Source organism: Gopherus flavomarginatus, chromosome 2 (assembly GCF_025201925.1).
Source record: "Gopherus flavomarginatus isolate rGopFla2 chromosome 2, rGopFla2.mat.asm, whole genome shotgun sequence".
Taxonomy (NCBI): Eukaryota; Metazoa; Chordata; order Testudines; family Testudinidae; genus Gopherus; species Gopherus flavomarginatus.
In genome coordinates this window covers 72913844-72936816 of record NC_066618.1, presented here as the reverse complement: position 1 = coordinate 72936816, position 22973 = coordinate 72913844, and the positions used below count along the sequence as shown (strand labels likewise).

At 45.3% G+C, this 22973-nt stretch overlaps 1 protein-coding gene across 4 annotated transcripts in view; it reads right to left on the bottom strand.

Moving 5' to 3' along the window:
• NR1D2 (nuclear receptor subfamily 1 group D member 2) overlaps nt 1-22973 on the bottom strand; it is a 746221-nt gene that overhangs the window by 18363 nt on the left and 704885 nt on the right. The window contains exons 2-3 of one of the 4 annotated variants that reach the window (XM_050938436.1): nt 7384-7693; nt 1412-1672 (exon numbers count right to left, since the gene is read on the bottom strand). In XM_050938436.1, coding sequence (XP_050794393.1) covers nt 1412-1672; nt 7384-7399 — 277 coding nt within the window. In that variant the 5' untranslated portion in view covers nt 7400-7693. Of the gene's footprint in view, nt 1-981; nt 1249-1411; nt 1673-7383; nt 7694-22973 lie in introns of those variants that run through there. The other 3 variants (XM_050938437.1, XM_050938440.1, XM_050938438.1) reach the window with 3 other exon arrangements.

The following is a 22973-nucleotide window of genomic DNA, read 5'->3' as shown; positions in this document are numbered from 1 at the left end:
ACTTTTGATTATCAGAGAATATATAATGCAGAAACACAGTAACTAAAGCAAGTCGAAGCCCATAGGCGCCAACTTCTCCTCACACCGGTGGGTGCTCGCACCCCGCACCGACTCCACCCCTGCCTCGCCCTCATTCAAATCCCTTCCCCAAAGTCCCTGTCCCAACTCCGCCCCCTCCCTGCCCCTATTGGACCCCTTCCCCAAATCCTCACTCCAGCCTCACCTCTTCCCTGCTTCCTCTCCTGAGTGTGCTGCGTTCCCGCTTCTCCCCCCACCCTCCTACAGCTTTTTACGCTGCAAAACAGCTGTTTCGCAGCAGCAAGTGTTCAGAGAAGTGGGGACGGCGTGCTCAGGGGAAGAGGCGGAGGCAGAGGTGAGCTGGGGCGGGGCTCTTGGCTGCTGGTTGGTGTAGAGCACCCACCAATTTTTCCCCGTGGGTGCTTCAACCCTGGAGCACCCATGGAGTTGGTGCTTATGTCGAAGCCTACAATATAGTTGCAACGACCAGCACCCCTGTAGTTCTGACCATACCAACTTTTAATTTTATTTTATTTGTGGTTAAAAAAAAATAAAATCCCTTGTAGCTGGCACTTAGTGCACACGTTCTGAACACAGTTTTACTGGTGTCTGTCTGGAGTAGTTCCTGGTGAAGGAACTTGTGTGCATGTATAATGGCTAGCACAATGAGGTCCTGGGCCCTGACTGGGATTCCTAAGCGCTACCACAACACAAACTTATAAAATGATTTCACTGATCTCTATAATCATTAAAGAGAAACACTGATGGAAATAAGAATTTGTTCCTAGGTTTGAGCCTGTGGACTAAACTGTCTTTTAAAATGACATTTGGCCAGGTTTCAGTGAAAGGAGCACAGAGAGAGACTTGTAGCAGACTTTGTTTTAGCACTTACATAATTTCAAAACTGCTGGGGCTTTTTATATATAAAAAAAAAATCAGTGAGAGTTCTTGAGTTAAACTTACTTGTGGGCCAAAGGACAATATGGCCTGTTGGCACCACTTTGCACTGTGAGGAAGCAGTTCCAGGTCTGGGAGTGGCATCAGTGCATTTCATATCCTGGATCAGTAAAACTCAGGCACATACCAGAGGTGATGAGCTTGAGCTCAAGGAGTAGGGTTGAAAAAAGATTGGAAAGATGGCTGATTCAGGCTGAAGTTGTGGCTTCTGTTTAGCAAGAGGCTGTTTGCTCAACATCTTGGCCAGAGGATGAGCACCATAGCTACCGCTGTCTAGAAGGAAGGAAGTTAGAGATTAAGCGTGGAGGGAAAATTGTGGTCTCCAGAATGAAGGCTGGGAATGTCCTCAGGCCAGGTAAGACCAGCCATCAGTTTGAGACAGTGGAGCATGACAGTGCATATTTACCTGCCTGATAATACCTCAAAACATACATACTTGTAAGTCCACCATGGCCTTTGGTCAATCCAGCAGCACTTGACCGGCTTGTTTTAACGGCATCATCTAGCTGATCATTCTTTGGCGTGCCGTCAGAACCCTCGCTGCTCCTACTGTTACAGCTGCTCTCGGAGGTGGAACTGTTTGGTGAAGACGGTACAGGCGAAGAGGATGACTGGAAACTACTCTCTGAGCTCTCACTGTGACAAGAGGCTGGGCTAGACGCTGAGCTTGAAGAGCTGATGTAAGCAATCACACTCCCTGGGAGAAGGAAAGCAACGACTGTAATGACGAAATACCAAATTACGTACACAGCTCACAAGTGATCCACTTCCTGAGCTGGCACCACCTAGGGGTACCAGATGTCCTGATTTTATAGGGAGAGCCCCGACATTTGGGGCTTTTTCTTACATGGCTGCCTATTACCCCCTACCCTGTCCTGATTTTTCACACTTGCTATCTGGTCACCCTAGCACCACCTGACGCAGCATGCCATGTGTCTTTACATGTGCCTCTTTCAAACCCCTCCCCCAAACTCATTTCTTTCCATTAGCTTTCAAGGACTGACCTCCCCTTCCATCCCATCTTCCCTTGCCCTCACACCTGACCTCCTAAAATGGAAAATGAGATTAGATAAAAGAGGGAGCAGAGGACGGGATCAACAGCAAGCGTAAAAAGCTTGCATCTGAGGTGGGTGGATGATGGGGAGTCACTGGAGGGACTCAAAGCTGGGAGGATATAACCTAATCAAAACCTAATCTCAGAAGCAGTGTTCTGAAGGGAATTCAGGGTAGGAGGTGCAAATTGGATGGGGAGAAAAGACTAGATCTTAGAGGTGTTATGGAGACAGAAGCAGAGATCATTTAGATAAGGGTAAGAGAAAGGGCAAAGTGAAAGAGGACACCCAGGATACAGGCCTGAGACAGGGAGGAGGTTGGTGGTGTCCACAGTAATGGAGAAAGGGGATGGGGCATGAAGATAAGGACTTCAGTCCTGGCTTGTTTTTATATTAAGTACCACTTGGTGCATTACAACTCTTTGTAGCGCATTTAAATATAGTTTCAGTTGCCAGGCTCTTTGCAAGGCACTGCACTTCCACTTGCAGAATGGGGAGCCTGTTTAGTCCTAAACTCTTGAGATACTTTTGGAGAAAACAGCTTCTTTCTCCCTTTCAGGCACAGAAACTGATTTGTTTTTTCATACGGTGCCTTCCCCAGGTTATATGCCAAAGGAATGATCTCGCAAGGGACACAACAATTCTTTACTCTTCTTTTGAGAACCAAGTCAACTGTCATCTCCAAGACCTAATGTTTTAAAAGCTATTACAAAGTATTTGCTATTTCACACTAAAACTGGTAAATGTAAAAAGCTCATTGGCAAAACCCAAGCTATTGAAAAACTCTGTTTAATTCCTTTTCCGCTCCCTTTGTACTGCTGTGGAAGACCTCTTTACATATGACTCACTACATACCAGAATAAGATAAGGCATATGCCTTAAGTCAGTAAAAGCTACAAATGACAAGGAGTGCTTGCTCAACAGATTAAGTCAGTACAGTGGGTCCTGGGTCATAGTGCCTTATGTTAATTATAGTACATTTGAGGATAAATGCTACCACTCTGTCCTACTACTCTATTATACCTTTGTGATACATAAATAATTTCTACAACACTGAGTGATCCTCTGCAACGTACAAATTGAAATACTTGGCACAAGAATCAAAGACAGATAGTAAACTCGGAATTTCATTGCTTTTGTAAATTTAATTAAACCTGTTAGCATTGCTGTAGCAGCTTTACTGGACCTAGTTTGCTTTTTAATAGTGGTGTAAAAACATTAAAATAAATTCAAACTTAAATCTCTAATTCACCATGTAAAAGATTTTTACCTTCTACCTAGTCCTTCAGCAAAACTTTGTTCAGGTGGAATTCTATATCAAGTGCTTACTTAAGTATGCACCTTACAGGGATTACTTTTCAAGTCCTGAAATGCAATGCTGGTATATTCCTTAACATCATGTCTGTAGGGTTATTATTATAAACCATACATACTGCAAAGATCAGTTCATCCAGAGCTAAGTTTTCACTGTAGTGTGTGAGAGAGAGAGAGGTGGCACTTGACACAAGCCATGTTATCGTAATGGAAGCTGTGCACCAGATTCCACCAAAGAAGTGCTAAAATATTACATAAGCCCCATATTAACCAGTTGGGGGACACATAGGCCTGGTCCTATGCTTAAACTTAGTTTGACATAGCTAAAGTGGCCAGGAGTGTGAAAAATCCACACACCTGCATGCTGCAGCTATGGCAGCCTAACCCCCCAGGGCAGATGCAGCTAGGTCAATGGAAAAATGCTTCCATCAACCTAGCTACTGTCACTTGGGGAGGTGGAGTTTCTACAGTGATGAAAAAAATGGCATCTTAGCTATGCCACTGTAAACATGGCCCAAGAGTCCTGCAATTCACAGGACAGACTCGTGTTTTCCCTGGGTGTCCTGCTTACTGTTGTACCTGACATTAAGTCACATTACTGAGTTAACAAAGGAAGGGAAGCATGCTTCCTTCCCTGTGAGCCCAAGCAGAAAAAGTGAAATGCCAATCAAAGGAGACCTCCCGCCTTAATCACAGTGGGGAACACTAAGCAATTGCACCCAATACTATATAGAAACGATCACGTCTCCTCCAGTGAAGGAGACTCATCCTCACGCCCTATAGCAGTGGTGGAGCCCGTCAGGGTAATCCTGTGGCGGGTTGCGAGACCATTTGTTTACATTAACCATCCAGAGGCACAGCCACCCGCAGCTCCCAGTGGCTGCAGTTCGCTGTTCCCAGGCAATGGGAGCTGCGGGAAGCCGTGGGCCACAGGGGCATGCTGCAGCCGCTCCCACAGCTCCCAGATTGGGCTCGGCAGCTGAGAAAGGCAAGGGAATTCCTTGTTTGCTGCTGGAGCGCTCAAATATTACATAAGCCCCATATTAACCAGTTGGGGGACACATAGGCCTGGTCCTATGCTTAAAAGAATGCTGTTGGAGCTTAGGCCAGAGTTAGGTGCTGAGCTGCTCAGCAGTGCCAGGCCTTAGGCAGATTTGCGGGTGCCCACCCACAGAAACCTAGGTGACTTGGGAACTTTATCAGTGGAGACTTGAATGCCTGGGGACTTTAGCGGCTACAGGATCAGGTGGCAGCTGAGCCCTAGTTCTGTGAAAGCCAGTTGTGCCTAAATGTTGGACTTGGGCAGTTAGGTGCCTGAGTCCCCACTGAAAAATCTAAGACCCACTGGGTATACTAACTATTTCTGTATGCTAGGGACTTCTTGGTTACCTGTCATATTATTGAGAAATATATTAAAATTGAGACTATCTTGGCAGATTCTGTGGCTCCTCAGAAATCCTTTGCTCAGATTTTAATATTCTTTTCTATTTGACTATAAGTACTAGGTTATAGCTGCATTTCAGAGAAAACCCATGTATGCAGTGCAGAAAAACACATTTCCCAGAAGCAGCAGGTCCTGATATTGTATGGACAAGTCAGCGCTCAAGACACAAACTTCTTGACTCTTAAAATTTAATTTGCTAACATAGAAGACAAAGGAATTTTATTTCATCCTAAACTGAATTGTTGTGATGTGAAACTAGTTCTGGATGCTCATTTTAGTTATAGCCACAAAGGATTCTGAAAGAAATTTAGAATTTCAGATGATATACTACCACCAGCTCACAGTGAACATGTATTTTGAGCAGGAAGTTATATAACTTCTTAATGATGACTCGTGCTATTTATATTTCAGCAGCTTATTAAATCTTTGCAAAAATCAGAGTTCAGCCTACCCAGATGCTATTTCAGTACCAGTTTCTATTGTTGTTGCAATAGTTTAGATTATCTGCCTTTCATCTTTGACATAAAAGTTTAACAATGAAAATATCTGAAATTATATAGGGTACAAAGAGAAGACTTCAGGCAAAAAAAAGGAAAGTCAACAGTTCTTTTTGCTATGAAAAATTTTCTACTGTACAAGATTATCACATTTAGGTTCAATTAAAAGGGAATCATCCCATTCTAGGGCAAAGAAACAGTCTTGAAAATAGCAAAACTGGCACATTAAATTATTAGCTCTTGCTGAAATAATTTCTAGATGCAGAGTCACACGAAGGGTTATTTAGCTGCTGGCACAGTAAATGCATCCTTCCAAAGTCAATTTAATTCTGTTTCATAAAGCACTGCCCAATGTTTTTCACTAGAGCCACAGGAGCTGTTACATAATCAGCCGCTATTATATATAGAATAATAAAACCCAGCCTTTTCACTCAATTTAAGGGAGGATGCAGGAGCTATTAAGTCCTTATGTGGCAATTACTTTTCTGCTATATTTGTAAAGCCAGAACGCCCCCACCTTCCCATAAAGCCCAGACAGACATTCTAATTCCCATATGCTCAGGCGGGACCCAGGATCTTTTTGTGTAACATGCTGTAATCTGGACGTGTCCAGCCATCTGACTTGCTGGGCTCATTACGTGAGCGCAACCATCAGCGAAGGCGAGTCTGTGCCCCTTTCTCTTGTTATAGTCTTGCTGTTGCAAGAGCCTGTCCACGTGAAAAGAATTTTAAACGTGTCTTCATTCCAATCACATGGGCAGGCACACGAATACAACATGCTATGCTGCAAGGAGCCAGTAAGACTGCTGCCCGGGGTTCAACCCTATGCCAGGGGAGGGTGACCAGATGTCCCTATTTTATATGGACAGTCCTGATATTTGGGGCTTACGTAAGCACCTATTCCCCCCGATTTTTCACACTTACTATCTGGTCACCCTACTTTAGGGATCCTAAGTACCTAGCACTTTTGCTCGCCAGAGCTCTGGGCAAGCACCAGGAACGGGGGGGGGTCGGAGGGGGGAACAAAAGGGCAACACCTCTCCCCTGCCCCATCCTCTCCTCCCCGCCCCCTTCTCAGCCGCAATCACCTGGTGAATGGAAGGGGGCAGCAGCCCCCTACCCCCAGCCCCACTCTAAGGGCATTCTAACCACGCCCCACCGGGACGGAGCCGCCCTCCGTGTTCCAAGGTTCTAGCCACGCCCCCTTCCGAAGGGAAAAAGAACTCCCTCCCCGCGCCCCGGCTGTAATGCAACGCCTAGGGGCGGCGCCTCCTGCTCCAAAAGGCGAGCGGTAAGAACCTTGGAACACCTGTGGGGGCGGGGTCAGAACGGTGCAGACCCCTCCCCCCCGGCGCTCCAGTAGGCGTGGTCAGAAGCGCCGCAGCGATCGGGCCTCCTCTGCGCACGTGTCCCCTGCGCGCCCCGTCCCGTCTCCCCCGCTGAATGTAGGTCACAAAAACAGCGGCCTCCTGCGGGCCTCACGTGTCGGCGCCGGCAGCCACCCCGCTGGCCCGCCCAAGCCCTCACATGCAATTGCTACGTCACAGCCCCGCATGGCCAATAAGCGAGCACGCAGCGCGGAACGTAAACAGAGGGCACACATGGCTCGGCAAGCGGGTCCATGTGAGGAAGGGCAGGCACCGGCCACGGGCTCCGCAGGGAAGGGGCGGGGGGAGCGCGTATCAGTCTGTGGGAGGCAGCCACAGCAACCCAGGTTCCCCAACATCCACCACACAAATGGGACAAGAGCAGCGGGGGGAAGGGTGGCTTTAAACCCTCCCAGGCTAGGAATAGCCCTCCCACCGGGGATCAAATCCCACAACATGGGGGCATCTGCCCAGTCCACACGCGAGACGCTCTATTGACTAGATACACTGCCCTGACAGCCACCCTCCAGTGCCCTCATTCCCCGGTCAGGCACTCACCCACCCACCCGACACTAACATGGGGCTCGCTGATCACCCACCCCCAGATCCACCGCAGATCCCCCCCGTGACCAACACAGCGCACTCCCCCTTGACTCCAAAGCACCCACCCTGGGGCTTCCCCCCTCCCCACACCAGCACCCCGTACTAGCAGCTGAGCTTAGCAAGTCTCTTACCTGCATTGACCTCCATACTTTCCTCCGACGACGAGACGGCACCAGAGACCGTGAAACTCCCGATTGGGGGACGCGGTACTCTGCGGCCAAGCAGGACTAGCACCCCGACTCTCCTGCTCCTCGCTGCTGCCCCTCTACATGTGCCCCCAGGCTCCCCGCCAGCCGGCACAGTACAGCGGCTGTCTCTGCAGTGGGGGCGCTTCTTCCCCAGCCCTGGCTGGGTGTGTGTCTGCAAAGCAGCAGCAGCAGAAGAGCCTGGCTGGGAAGGTTTCCTCCTGGGCTGGCGCCTGCTACGGCTGCTGCTGCTTCGCTCCTCGGGTTCCTCCCCTTTACAACAAAAGCGACTGAGACACAGGAGAGTCACGGAGTGCGGCACTGACCATGTGACTCATCTCCACCTCCTGCCTCCCTTCCTTCCCTCCCTGCGCGGGCCCCTTCTCTGCTCGCGCTCGGGACAGGGCTGTCCCCTCTGCTACCCCTGGGCAGGCAGCTCCTCCCTCTTCCTTCCCTGTCGCTACCGCTTTACCCAGTGACACACTTCCCTGCAGTCCCGAGTGGGGAGCTGGGGGCGCGCAGGCCGCCCACACGTGCGTGGGTTTTGCACACGTGCCTCTGGGGGTGCATAGGAGCCAGCAATTGGGGGCGGGGTTACCCTCCCCGACCTGCAGCCCTTTACTGCCCCTCTCAGTGCGGCTGCAGGACTTTTTGCACTCCTGCTCGCCCCATCCCCGACTGGTTACATGTGGTCACGGCTCGGGGTAGAGATCAAGCCAGGGAGCAGCCACCAGCACTCAGAGTCCTGGCAGCCGCGCGGAGAGCAGAGCAGAGCAGAACTGATGGTGGACTCACTCCCGCTGTCTGCTCTCTCTCTCACACCCACATCCAGACCCCTGTCCTTTCCCTGAGTGGCCTGACGACAAACTGAAAGATAACGTTCTTTTTGCCTCTTCCCGGTGGCGTAGTAAGAAGTGTCATCCCTTGTTTATATTTGAAACAGCAGCCCAAGGGTTAAAACAAGAGGCCAAGGGGTAAATAAAGTGTTGGAGCCTTTCCATTCTGTCCTTTGCCTGTATCAGGTTGTCACATTAGGCCCCCAGGCTACAGCACATAGACTCTCAGTAAGTGTGGCTACATCAGAGCATAGTGTTGCAAACGGCAGTGCCATCTTCACCAAGAAGCATGTGTCCACACACAACAGTACTTGCAACAGTGCAGCAAAGCTAAGTGCTGTGTCATCTGCCACCATGTCATTGTAATGCTGCAGTGCACCAGAGTGAATGGAAATGGGAATCCTGCAACTGCAAGGATGCACTTACTGCTCCCTGTGCCATCCTTACCACTGGTTCTCTCACCTGTTAAGCTACTCCCCTGCCAGTTACATGTAGAAAAATCAGAAAAGGCTCATAGGTTACATGACCCACCTATCCTGAAATAAATCCTCTTACTTTCCTCCCCTCTGCTGCCCCCACCACCCATTCATCACCCGGTTCCCCTTAAGGAGTGAAGGATCCTTTGTGGCTGCATTGCATTAGGTGGGAAAGTGGACATCGGGGGGCTTGTTAGGGGACGGCAAGATTGAGTCCAAGGCCAGCAATACCACCTAGGGGCAATACTCTGGACAATGTCACCTAGTAGCAAGAGTCAGTGGCCAGGAGGTAGGGGAACTCAGGCCCTCTCTGCTGCACTGGAGTCCAATCAAGGACCCAAAGAAACAATCATTCAAAACCCATGGCCTAGGCCTAGGCCTAGGCCAGTAGTTTTCAAACTTTTTTTCTGTGGACCCAGTTGAGGAAAATTGTTGATGCCCATGACCCAAGGGAGCTGGGGATGAGGGGTTTGGGGTGTGGGAGGGGCTCAGGGTTGGGGCAGAGGGTTGCGGTGCAGGGGTGAGGGCTACAGGGTAGGACCAGGAATGAGGGGTTCAGAGTGTGGGAAGGGGCTCTGAGCTGGGGCAGGTTGGGGTATGGGAGTGGGTCAGGGCTCTGGGCTGGGGATGCACGCTCTGGGGTGGGGCCGGGAATGAGGGGTTTGGGGTGCAGGAGGGGACTCTGGGTTTGGGGAGCTCAGGGCTGGGGGTTGGGGTGTGGGAGGGGGGGTCATTTCCTGTCTCTGCACTGAAAACACCTGTCTGTGTTTAGATACAGCTCTCACTGCATCCACGCAGTTCATTGGAATGATCAGAAAGCAGCCGAGCTAGCCTTGAGAGGTGGGGGATTCTGCCTTCCACTGAGTTCCAAAACTGTGGCACAGGCAAACTACAGTCCGCTTCTTTTGCGATATTTTTGTAAGAAGGAGTCTCCAGCCTACAATTCTTGCCAAAGCCAGGAGCTGCATTAAGTGAGGTTAAATCCACTGTCAACAGGTTCATTTGTGCAGGATCAAACACATGCACAGCTTTACGAACCCTGCTACAGGCTGTTGAAACTTTTGAGGTGTTTTTTTTCTTCATTACTTGACTCTTCCCCATAGCAGTAATACTGTCTGAGCTTCTTTGCCATGCAAGAAAACACCTGCTGAGCCCTGACACTGAGCTCAGCGTTGTCCACATGGTTTTCGTTCAACGGTTTGTCAGCCCAGAACAGTATATCCGTTACTTTGTTGTAAGCGTCATGGATTGTGACATGTCAAGATTTGAACCAAGTGATTACATTCATCAGTCCTGTGGCATTCTTGGCAACAAACTCAACTTCCTCATTCAGCTGAGCAGCATTTCGAAGGACTGAAATATCTGTTAAAACCTGTGTTTTTGGTGTCAGTGTGGGCTCTTCTGAGACAAACTCTGAGTAGTACTTACTTCAGGTGAGCTGCATGGTATTGTAAGACCCAAACCCAGGGATTCCAACAAGTAATTACTGGCTCTGGGGGAAGTGCAATTTGTTGTTTCCCGATTTCAGTCATGTTTGCAAAGTGCTGCCTGTATTGAAGTTTACATCTAGGGCAGTGTTTAAAGATCTTTTTTATGTAGCTGACCAGCTTATCAAAACTCACATCTCCACAGCTCACTGACAAGAGAAATTACATGTGCATTACGTATATTGTGGACATTTCGCATTAGACTTTGACGAGTAGATTTGAAAGATTTCATCTCTTATGAAAGCAGATACTTTGTCAAAATCTGCACCGTATTTTGAAACGGTTTTAATTATTGCTTGAGAAACTGTACTGTAGTTAGCAGCATCCACACAGGTGGTGAGCACTGTTGTTGGCTTTCCTGCCTGTACATTTTCAGCCTTGTAAGAAATAAAAAATGAACATGCAGTACATAGTTGTCTTGCTCATCAATAGACTCATATAATTGCAAAAGACTCACATGAGTTAATTAGAGACTTCCTCTCCTCAGAATGTGTAGCAGAAACATTTGGAAGGTAGTCTTGTCATAGCTGATTCGCACTTAGTAAGCCACATGCCTTTTGTACATTCCATTGAATGAATTCGCATAGCTTTGGGTGATCAGGTTTGTCCAGTGGTTTATTAGCACTTGCAAATGCATCCACAAGTTCCGTTGTAGCTAAATGATGGCTCTGAGAGTTCCCTGTGATCTTCTTAAAAAGAGATTAAATTGTTTTTTGTTTTTTTACTTTTTGTTTCCCAGCAGTGCACTATCTGCAGCCCTCTTTCTGCTTCAATGGTTTTCTGAGTCTAAACAGCGCTGAACTGCTGCCCGCAGTGTGATATCCAACAAAAGTTTTCCACCATCAGCATGTAGAATTTGGCTTCCAAATTCTTTCACATGATCTGCTGCAGTAATGATTGTAGATGTAACATGGTAGCCATGTTAGTCTGTATCAGCAAAAACAATGGGGAGTCCTTGTGGCACCGTAGAGACTAACAAATTTATTTTTAAATATGCCCAAATAAATTTGTTAGTCTCTAAGGTGCCACAAGGACTCCTCATTGTTTTTGCTGATACAGACTAACATGGCTACCATTCTGAAACATTTTAAAATAATTTCACGTGTCTTACGGTAGGCTACCAATTGAGATTACTATGAAACAAAACCGTCTTGGATGCCCATATCTACCAATCAGTGAGTTGAGCCCTGACTGTTATTTGCTGCTGTAAAGTGTCAATCAATAAATCCTATCAAGTTCATGACCTTTCTATTTTTTATATTGAAACAAGCTAATAGTCACATCTGGTAGCTGTAACGGTACATATAACTGCATTGGACTTTACTGTAGGGTAAAAGTACACAAAAGACCAGATTTCACAGTCAGTTTCATGTTTTTCACTACTATGAATTTGGTAAGGCCCTAACTATGGACAAGGCTACTGAAATTAAAAAAAAAACTTCTATCCCTGTATTATATTTATAGCTCATTTAAAAAAAAAGATTAATCAGTTTAATATTTTCAGCTATTAGCTTAAATATTGTCCTTTATAATTTAGATAATGACAGGTTCTAATACAATTGAACTATAACCATGACTGCTTTCCTAAATTAATGGTGTAGCTAAGTACCAATCACTGAAGACAACAGGAATCTTTCCATTGAGTAAAATGGACTTTGGATCAGTCCCTACAAGTGCACTGTCCTGCTTGCTCTCTTATTTTCCAGTTGGATTTTATGTGTGCATCTAATTTTTTAAAATTGTTGCACCTTATCTTCTTAGTGAAGAGAAACCTTAATAAGGAGTTCCCTCTACTCTTTAATCTGTTACTGCATCCCTGTATGTATCCAGAATGCTTTAGGAAGAAGCTTGAGATAAATACAGAATATGAGTATTCTAACAGGAATTATAACACAAGAATTGCCCTATTTATAATCCATCTAGTACCATATCCCATGTCTCACAGTGCCCAGTACCAGAGACTTCACAGAAAGGTGTAAAACTCTTTAATGGACAGTTATGTACTAATGTATGCAGTGTAGGTCCAGCTGCGTCGGTCTCAAGATATTTAAAAGACAAGGTGGGTGAGGTAATATCTTTTATTGGACTAACTTCTGTTGGCGAGAGAGATAAATGTGTTAACAACCTATGTTAAACATTCTGTTCCATCTTGTTTTAGCTGTGACACTCTGAGTTTCCCAGACCTCACCTGACGAAGAGCTCTGTGTAAGCTCAAAAGCTTGTTTCTCTCACCAACAGATGTGTGTCCTATAAAAGATGTTACCTCACCCACCTTGTCTCTCAGTTATGTACTAACAGGCATACAAGAGAAGTTTCTTCCTAATCCACGTGACTAGTGGTTGGTTTATGCCATGAAACATGAGAGTTTATATCCCTCAGACATTTTTATCCTATGTAATATTATTATGTTGTTACTCATATAAACATCTAATGCAAATGGACTCACTAGGCCAGTGGCTCCCAAATTTGCTCCGCCACTTGTGCAGGTAAAGCCCCTGGTGGGCCGGGCCAGTTTGTTTATCTACCGCATCCGCAAGTTCGGCTGATCGTGGTTCCCAGTGGCCGTGGTTCACTGCTCCAGGCCAATGGGAGCTGCTGGAAGCGGTGTCCAGTACATCCCTCGGCCAAACCTGTGGACGTGGCAGGTAAACAAACCGGCCCGGCCCACCAGGGGCTTTCCCTGCACAAGCGGCGGAACAAGTTTGGGAACCACTGCACTAGGCCAATCAAAATGAAGGGTACAAATCATTTTATATTGTGATAAAATGACTCCCATCGAGCCACAGTAAAAAGACTCACGTAAGATCACCAAGTTCCTGAACAATACAAGTAGCCTCAGCTGTCACTGCAGATTTCACTGGAAGACCAGGACATGGGCCTCTATTTTTAGGAGTTAAAGACAAGAGATATTAATTTTGTATTAATTAATCCTATGTTATAACAACATCATCATGGCTCAGTTTTTTTCAGTCATATCTTTCTTTCATTGTAATAAATTACTTCAAACTCCAAACTCAATTTATTTACCAGAAGACTGAATTATTGCTTTGTAAGAGAGAAATAATGCTATTATAATTTAATTATGTTATTGTGGTTTACTGGGGAGCAACATAATGGATTACACGAGCACAATAAACTACCCATAACTTTCTCTCATGCACTATTGCACCAATATTTGAATTTCTTACAACAGCTGATTTCTAACAATACATTTTATTTTCCCTGAGAAATATCACAACGGTTGTATTGAAGTCATACAGTCAGTACACAACCATGTGATGCTGATGATGTTCTATGTGTAGACCAGCTGCATTTCTTTTCTTCTCCTTCTCTGAATTCTCTACAGGAGAGGCCTCCATGTAATATAATTTGTGAAAAAATAAACATTCCTCATATGTCCTCTTCTCCTTTGATTTTTTTTCAAACTGTCTTATGTCAGTTTGCTGGAGAAAGTCTTAAATTAAAGCACCAAGGCTCACCAGTGAAGTACATAAACTATAGGCTTTAGTGATCATTACTGCACTGCATGAGTATTCACGCAAGTACTGTACTCTCTAAATCGCACAAAGTCCTGTCCCAACATGCAACTGGATTCAGGACAAAACCTGAGGTGGATTCCCTTGAGGCCATCTCTTTGGTCAGAGTCTCCCATGCAGTAGTATTGTTGTCACAGGGGCAAAATAATTGTTGCCCAATTACATTAATTATGTCCAACTGCCCTGAGGTATTTCCCTCCTCAGGCCTGGCTGCCACGAGTTTAAATTCATTTTGTTTCTCTTCTTTGTTAAGCTGGTTGATCCTTGGATGAGGTACCTACAGAAAAGCAACATCGTACAATAACTTTAGCTCAAGGCCTAAGTAGAACAAAAATAAAAATAAATATTCTTCTGCAGATTTGGGGGGAAATCCCCAAATTTTGCCAAAGTTCCTCACACATTTCTATTATTCCTGCATATCATTTGTGCTTTTCTCTTCTGGAGCCATGCAGCACTATCATGCTAGTGCAGGGTTCTCAAACTCTGGGTCACCAGGGCTGGTATTAGACTTCCTGGGGCCCGGGGCCAAAGCCCGAGCCCCACCATCTGGGCCAAAGCCAAAGCCTAAGCCCAAGCCCTGGATGGCGGGGCTTAGGTTACAGTCCTCTTCCGGGGGCTGAAACCCTTGGGCTTCAGCTTTGGCACCCCCGCCCGGGGCCGTAGTCTCACGCTTTGGCTTTGGACCCCCCTGCCTGGTGCTGCGGGACTCGAGCGAGCTCAGGCTTTTGTCCCCCTTCCTGGGGTCATGTAGTAACTTTTGTTGCCAGAAGGGCATTGCAGTACAACAAAGTTTGAGAATCCCTGGACTAGTGTAATCTACTAGAGAGTCAATAGACAAAATTCAGACCAGTGTTAAACAGATGAAACTCTCATTTACACCTGGGCTGAAAATAGCTTAATAAGGCAGAAAGCACATCTCCCCCCAATTCTGTACACCAGTGGTCTCCAAACTGTGGTCCACGGCACACTTGCTGGTGTTCCATGGAGAGCAGGCCAGTCATGTGGTGCTGGCTCTCCTCCTTGGTTCCAGTGCTGAAACAGATTAAAAGAAGCTAAAAATACATGCAGGGAAGTTATGTGATTTTGACTAGGAAGAGAGGTGATCTGCACAGTCCCACGAGGAAGGGATGGTGTCTGTGAGACAATCTGTCTACTTAGCTCTGATCTAAGCAAATCCAAGGGCTGTTCTTGACATTGCAAGAAACTAATGTTTCAACTGATGATGATGTTGTTATTTATATTATCATTGACTTTTTTTCCTGTTACAGTTAAATAGAACGGCCCAGCTCCTCAGCTGGTGTTAATCAGCATACCTCCATTTACTTCAGTGGAGCGACATCAATTCACATCAGCCAAAGAGCTGGCCAGGTAGGTCAAATTCTGCTCCTTTACACCATCATAATCGCAAAGTAGCTTTAATGGAGTTACTCTGAGTTTTTCACCAGCGTAAGAGAGCTTAATTTGGCCCAGAGAGTTCCTATAAATGAATATCTTAAAGCAGTGGTTTTCAAACTGGGTTATGTGTATCCCTAGTGGTATGCGAGTTCTTGTCAGAGAGTACGCAAGAAAAATCCTGTAATGGCAGACAATGCACTTTATTTAGTAAGACTTGATAAGCTAATCGTGGGTATATTATGACCCTATCTCAGATGGGAGTATGAGGGGTAGGAGGTAGATTCATTATTTGGAAAAGGGTACACAGCCTAGAAAGTGTGAAAACCACTGCCTTTAAAGGTCAGGGAGGTGATTAGTTGGCAATACAGGAATTATAATCACTTCAGTTTCTTAGCATCTTTATTTACTGCGTCATTTTCACGTGAACTCCCTCTGAATGTGGCTAACCTGGGAAATAAGAGGTCTAAATGAGAACAGAGAATTTAAGACCTGAAGCTGCCGGGGGCTGAGTGCCATCCATCATCAGGAAATCCAAAGCTGAACTCCCTTCCCCAGGAGAGCAGATACAATCCTCAACAACTCTTCTGGGGGCATCTTCCAGGCCACATCACCACTTCAGTCCTCTCTGGATTAGCCCTTAGCCAACTTATAGACTCATAGACTCATAGACTCTAGGACTGGAAGGGACTTCGAGAGGTCATCGAGTCCAGTCCCCTGCCCTCATGGCAGGACCAAATACTGTCTAGACCATCCCTAATAGACATTTATCTAACCTACTCTTAAATATCTCCAGAGATGGAGATTCCACAACTTCCCTAGGCAATCTATTCCAGTGTTTAACTACCCTGACAGTTAGGGACTTTTTCCTAATGTCCAACCTAAATCTCCCTTGCTGCAGTTTAAGCTCATTGCTTCTTGTTCTATCATTGGAGGCTAAGGTGAACAAGTTTTCTCCCTCCTCCTGATGACACCCTTTTAGATACCTGAAAACTGCTATCATGTCCCCTCTCAGTCTTCTCTTTTCCAAACTAAACAAACCCAATTCCTTCAGCCTTCCTTCATAGGTCATGTTCTCAAGACCTTTAATCATTCTTGTTGCTCTTCTCTGGACCTTCTCCAATTTCTCCACATCTTTCTTGAAATGCGGTGCCCAGAACTGGACACAATACTCCAGTTGAGGCTTAACCAGCACAGAGTAAAGCGGAAGAATGACTTCTCGTGTCTTGTTTACAACACACCTGTTAATGCATCCCAGAATCATGTTTGCTTTTTTTGCAACAGTATCACACTGTTGACTCATATTAAGCTTGTGGTCTACTATGACCCCTAGATCTCTTTCTGCCATACTCCTTCCTAGACAGTCTCTTCCCATTCTGTATGTGTGAAACTGATTGTTCCTTCCTAAGTGGAGCACTTTGCATTTATCTTTATTGAACTTCATCCTGTTTACCTCAGACCATTTCTCCAATTTGTCCAGATCATTTTGAATTTGGACCCTGTCCTCCAAAGCAGTTGCAATCCCTCCCAGTTTGGTATCATCTGCAAACTTAATAAGCGTACTTTCTATGCCAACATCTAAATCGTTGATGAAGATATTGAACAGAGCCGGTCCCAAAACAGACCCCTGCGGAACCCCACTTGTTATACCTTTCCAGCAGGATTGGGAGCCATTAATAACTACTCTCTGAGTACGGTTATCCAGCCAGTTATGCACCCACCTTATAGTAGCCCCATCTAAATTGTACTTTCCTAGTTTATCTATAAGAATATCATGCCAGACCGTATCAAATGCCTTATTAAAGTCTAGGTATATCACATCCACCGCTTCTCCCTTATTGACACAATTTGTTCTTTACAAATCCATGCTGGCTATTCCCTATCACCTTACCACCTTCCAAGTGTTTGCAGATGATTTCTTTAATTACCTGCTCCATTATCTTCCCTGGCACAGAAGTTAAACTAACTGGTCTGTAGTTTCCTGGGTTGTTTTTATTTCCCTTTTTATAGATGGGCACTATATTTGCCCCCTTCCAGTTTTCTGGAATCTCTCCCATCTCCCATGATTTCCCAAAGATAATAGCTAGAGGCTCAGATACCTCCTCTATTAACTCCTTGAGTATTCTAGGATGCATTTCATCAGGCCCTGGTGACTTGCAGGCATCTAACTTTTCTAAGTGATATTTTACTTGCTCTTTTTTTATTTTATCTTCTAAACCTACCCTCTTCCCGTAAGCATTCACTATATTAGACATTCCTTCAGACTTCTCAGTGAAGACCGAAACAAAGAAGTCATTAAGCATCTCTGCCATTTCCAAGTCTCCCATTACTGTTTCCCCCTCTTCACTGAGCAGTGGGCCTACCCTGTCCTTGGTCTTCCTCTTGCTTCTAATGCATTGATAAAAAGTCTTCTTGTTTCCCTTTATTCCCATAGCTAGTTTAAGATCATTTTGTGCCTTTGCCTTTCTAATCTTGCCTCTGCATTCCTGTGTTATTTGCCTATATTCGTCCTTTGTAATCTGACCTAGTTTCCATTTTTTATATGACACCTTTTTATTTTGTAGGTCACGCAAGATCTCGTGGTTAAGCCAAGGTGGTCTTTTGCCACATTTTCTATCTTTCCTAACCATCGGAATAGCTTGCTTTTGGGCCCTTACTAGCGTCCCTTTGAAAAACTGCCAACTCTCCTCAGTTGTTTTTCCCCTCAGTCTTGATTCCCATGGGACCTTACATATCAGCTCTCTGAGCTTACCAAAATCCGCCTTCCTGAAATCCATTGTCTTTATTTTGCTGTACTCCCTTCTACCCTTCCTTAGAATTGCAAACTCTATGATTTCATGATCACCTTCACCCAAGCTTCCTTCTACTTTCAAATTCTCAACGAGTTCCTCCCTATTTGTTAAAATCAAGTCTAGAACAGCTTTCCCCCTACTAGCTTTTTCAACTTTCTGAAATAAAAAGCTGTCTGCAATGCAGTCCAGGAACTTATTGGATAGTCTGTGCTCCACGGTGTTATTTTCCCAACATATATCTGGACAGTTGAAGTCCCCCCCCACCACCAAATCTTGGGCTTTGGATGATCTTGTTAGTTGTTTGAAAAAAGCCTCATCCACCTCTTCCACCTGATTAGGTGGCCTGCAGTAGACTCCCAGCATGACGTCACCCGTGTTTTTTACCCCTTTTAGCCTAACCCAGAGACTCTCAACACTTCCATCTCCTATGTCCATCTCCACCTCAGTCCAAGTGTGTACATTTTTAATATATAAGGCAATGCCTCCTCCCTTTTCCCCCTGTCTATCCTTCCTGAGCAAACTATACCCATCCACACCAACATTCCAGTCGTGTGTATTATCCCACCAAGTTTCAGTAATGCCAACAATGTCATAGTTGTATTTATTTATTAGCACTTCCAGTTCTTCCTGCTTATTACCCATACTTCTTGCATTTGTATATAGGCATCTAAGATACTGGTTTGATCTTGCCTCCCAGCTTTGCCCTGACCCTCCTTCCTCTCTGCCATTATAGCCCGTGCTCCCTCCTGTTTCCAACCCATCTCCCAGGTCTTGTTCCCCACTTACCTGTGGGGTTTGCTCACCTGTCCCCGTCGAACCTAGTTTAAAGCCCTCCTTACTAGATTAGCCAGTCTGTGCGCAAACAAGGCCTTTCCCCTCCTCGAAAGGTGAACGCCATCTGTGCCTAGCAGTCCTTCCTTGAATAGCATCCTGTGGTCGAGGAAGCCAAAGCCCTCCTGGCGACACCATCTTCGCAGCCAGGCATTCACCTCCACGATGCATCTGTCTCTGCCCAGGCCCCTACCTTCGACAGGAAGAATCAAAGAGAATACCACCTGCGCTCCAAACTCCTTAACCCGTACTCCCAGAGCCCTGTAGTCACTCTTGATCTGCTCAGTGTCACACCTCACAGTATCATTTGTGCCCACATGGATGAGTAGCATGGGGTAGTAGTCAGAAGGCCGGATAATCCTCGACAATGCCTCTGTAACATCTCGGATATGGGCCCCTGGCAGGCAGCATACCTCCCGGGATGAATGGTCAGGGCAACAGATGGGTGTCTCTGTCCCCCTCAGCAGAGAGTCTCCAATCACCACTACCCTACGTTTCTTATTATCAGTGGTGGCAGCAGACTTCCCAGCCTTAGGGGTACGAGGCTTCCCCTCCTTAACTGTTGGGGCTGATTCCTTCTCTCCTGTATCAAGAAGAGCATAATGGTTATCTATTACCACAGCAGGAGGGTTCGCAGCAGGGGTGGAGCACTGCCTGCTGCCAGAAGTAACCAGCTGCCAGTGTCCACCCTGAGCCATCTCCTCCTCCACTGGTGTGTCAGTAGTCCTGTGAACTGGGACAGCTACGTCGGCTGTCTCCACATGGATACTGTCCAGGAATTGCTCATGGATACGGATGTTCCTCAGCCTAGCCACATCCTCCTGTAGCTCTCCCACCTGCTGCCTGAGAGATTCCACCAGTAGGCACCTTTCACATTGGATGCCACCCCCAGCCTGGATATCAGTAAGTGGAAATTGCAAATTACAGTCTTTGCAAACCCACACCAGAATCTGGGTAAAAGCATCCATGCTTTGGTGCTCTGTCTGGCTACAGGCGCAGGTGGAGGAGACAGAAGCAGTGCTGGCACAGGTGTTGCGGGTCCTCCTCACCATCGTAAGTCTCCCTCTGTCAAACTCTCTCAAATTCCCGTCTGCAGCTCCCTGTCCGCTCTGCTCTGCTTCAAACAGAAAGGTTTTGGATGTGGCTTGGTTTATAGGTTCAGGGGACCAATGGGTCACAGATGAGACCGACAAGGGACCCCCACTCCCTTCCTACTCCCCTTCCAAACTCTCTTGCGAAACTCCCTGTTAGCAGCTCCTGTTCACTAAGCTCCCCGGTGAACTTGTCCTCTTTCATCTCCTACATCAGGCTATTCATACAAGTGGACCAGACTTGGTGGATGTGATAGAAAGAGTTGGGTATCAGCATCTTATTAAATTCAATATAGCGCACATTTCCTCACTCATTCATCTAGCGGCTTCAGCTTTGGGAAAACTGAGCCCTCCAATATCCCAGATAAAGGGTGGTTTGGGGCAATTGCTCCCTTTGAGATCTCCCAACTGAGAACGAATGGAACTATTTAAGTACAACTTCATTCACTCTTACTGGTGACCACAGGCATCCCAACAGAACTGCACTGTCACTGGTATTGAAGGCAGCTGACAGAGCTAATAAAATCATCATGGACTCTTTATTCATTGCTAGGAGATCAATCAATGCAAATAACCACAATTTCTACTCAAAAACAGGGTCTAGAACAACTCCAAAGATTCGCAACGTTGCCAGATCTGATCTGCCACAATCTTCTCAATTAATTTCTCCCAAAATGGGATATTTGATAACATCAGTAGTTAGCAAGAATGTCAGTGTCAAAGTAATTTTTTTTTTACTGGGACAACACAATAGCTTTTTAAAGGATTATGGACAGCTTGCCTGCCCACTTCCATACATTCCAGTATTTGGGCCTGGATCTGCAAAAGGACTTAGGCATTGCAACACCTAACTTCAAGGTGCCTAGAAAATCACCGAAACAACATAATTCACTAAGCATGACTTGGGCACCTATACAATGCACAGTGATAGATAGATACCTTGGAATGGGATCCACAAAAGCCAGGAAGCTAGGCCAGGAGCTACCTGAGCTAACCATTGGAAGATGCTGATAAAAGGGGTGTGTCCTAACTAACCTCCGCCCCCTCACAGAGGTTGGCACCTAAATCAGGGCTGCAGGGACGTGCCTATCTTTGTTAGCGAGCCACAAATTGAGAACCCCCCTCCTGCAATCAGGCAGCATAAGCACGAAGGTGTTTCTTGTGTGAATGAGTTAGGCACCTGCCTAACTCCACACAAATCAGACTGGGGCAAGAGGTGGAGGAAGGAGGCGGCAGCATCCATCATAATCTTTAGCCCTGTGGTTAGGGTACCTAGCTGGGATATGGGGAACCCCGGTTTAAATCCCTTCTCCTCATCAGGGCAGAGGGAAAGAAATGAACTGGGGTTTCCCACATCCCAAGTGAGTACCCTAATCACTGGGCTTTAAGTGCATTTTTAGGACTCATGAAGACTGCCAGAATGACTCCTTTTGAAAAGCGAAATCTGCTATTTAGACAGAAATAGTAAGAGCAGTGGTAGTGTAAGCTTCCTTATACCATCTGCTAAGGTGCCTCAACCCTGATATAGTGGGACCATCACTTGCAACAAAAGGCCATTCGGTCTCCAGCCTTATGTAATCTTTGCCTGTTCACTAAGATATCCCATGGCAGTACCCATTACAGTGTTTTTTGCTGTAATACTTTCCACAACCAACTCTGTATAGCTTTTCATGAGTAATGTACCCAAATACTTAGATGCTAATATATAAATTGTATTGTTAAATTTATTCATCTAAATGTGGGTGATTGCTGATTGTGTACTATATGTATTTTATGACTTTTAAAACAAACTTTGTATTTGTGGATAATCTAAGCACTATAGCCAGATGTACAGACAACTCTTTTCTTAACCTGTGGATTATATAATTTTTTTAACATTAGCTTTAATAAAAAATTTTAAATCAGTACAGATTTCAAGCTGTTTCAGTTGGACACATTTATGTTTAGTTATTGGATGAGTGTGAATCTTAGACTCCAGTTACTAGTGTAAATATTCACAGTAATAAATCTGATGTGTTTCCCATGGCTATTCTAAAATGACTGCTTAAAATTTGCTACTTCAGTGAACAGCTCTGTGACTATTCAGAGAAAGTGAACATAAAAAAACAGAAACCCAAGCCTGATAAATTTGTTTTAAAATTTTGCAAGGTTTGTTCAGTTGTAGTCACCACTGTATTCCAAATGCAAATCAATGACCTAAACACAGAAAACTCAGTATCCTCTTACCAAACTGATCTCACTTAGTTCTATTGAGAATGGACAACTTGACATCAATCAGATGTATCTGCTTAAACTGTTATGGGAACCCACTATCTCCACATCAATGAAAATCATTTGACTCTTGTGTCTGTTTCATTCTTCCAAGTAATTAAGGAAGTTGTTTTGCTTAACATATGTATTCTTAAAGCTTTGTAGAAATATAAATTAGTTTATTTCTAAAACTATTCTGATCTTTTATTACACACAGTTTACTCTTTTTTCTAACAAAGGCTTTCCCCTACATAGAAAAAGTTAACTGTAAGCAGAGGTTCTCTGTAACTCAAACAGCAGCAGGTCCACTGTAATAAACTATGCTGAAACTATGCAGCTTACTACTTCACTATAAAATTTCATTATAAGTTTGTTTCACTGTACATTCAATAATCATTGATTCTCAATTAAATATTGGTAAACACCAAAGAATCTTGATTTTTATTTCAGCCTTTCTATATACAGTTCTCATTTTATTAATGATATTTGTTATAAACATTGGGTTTTTATCCAGGCAGTAAAGACAATATAAGGATCATGTAACTCAGTAGCTCCATTTAGCTGGCTAATGATGCCATTAGTGAGAGATAAGCATTATCACAGCAGGGGTTCTGTGTACTGTATCTTATGAGAAAAAGGACTCAACCAATTGCTTGTAAGTCATGAAAATGAACAATGCCAGAAGATGGTGTACATTAGAGAAAAATGATTGCATTGACCTAAGATACTGCTTCCTTCCAGCAATTAGGTTGTAAGCTCTTTGGGGCAGGAACTCTTTTCTTATTATGCATAGACTAGCAGCTTAATACACACTGCCTAGTATATTAGAGCCCTAATTCCTGACT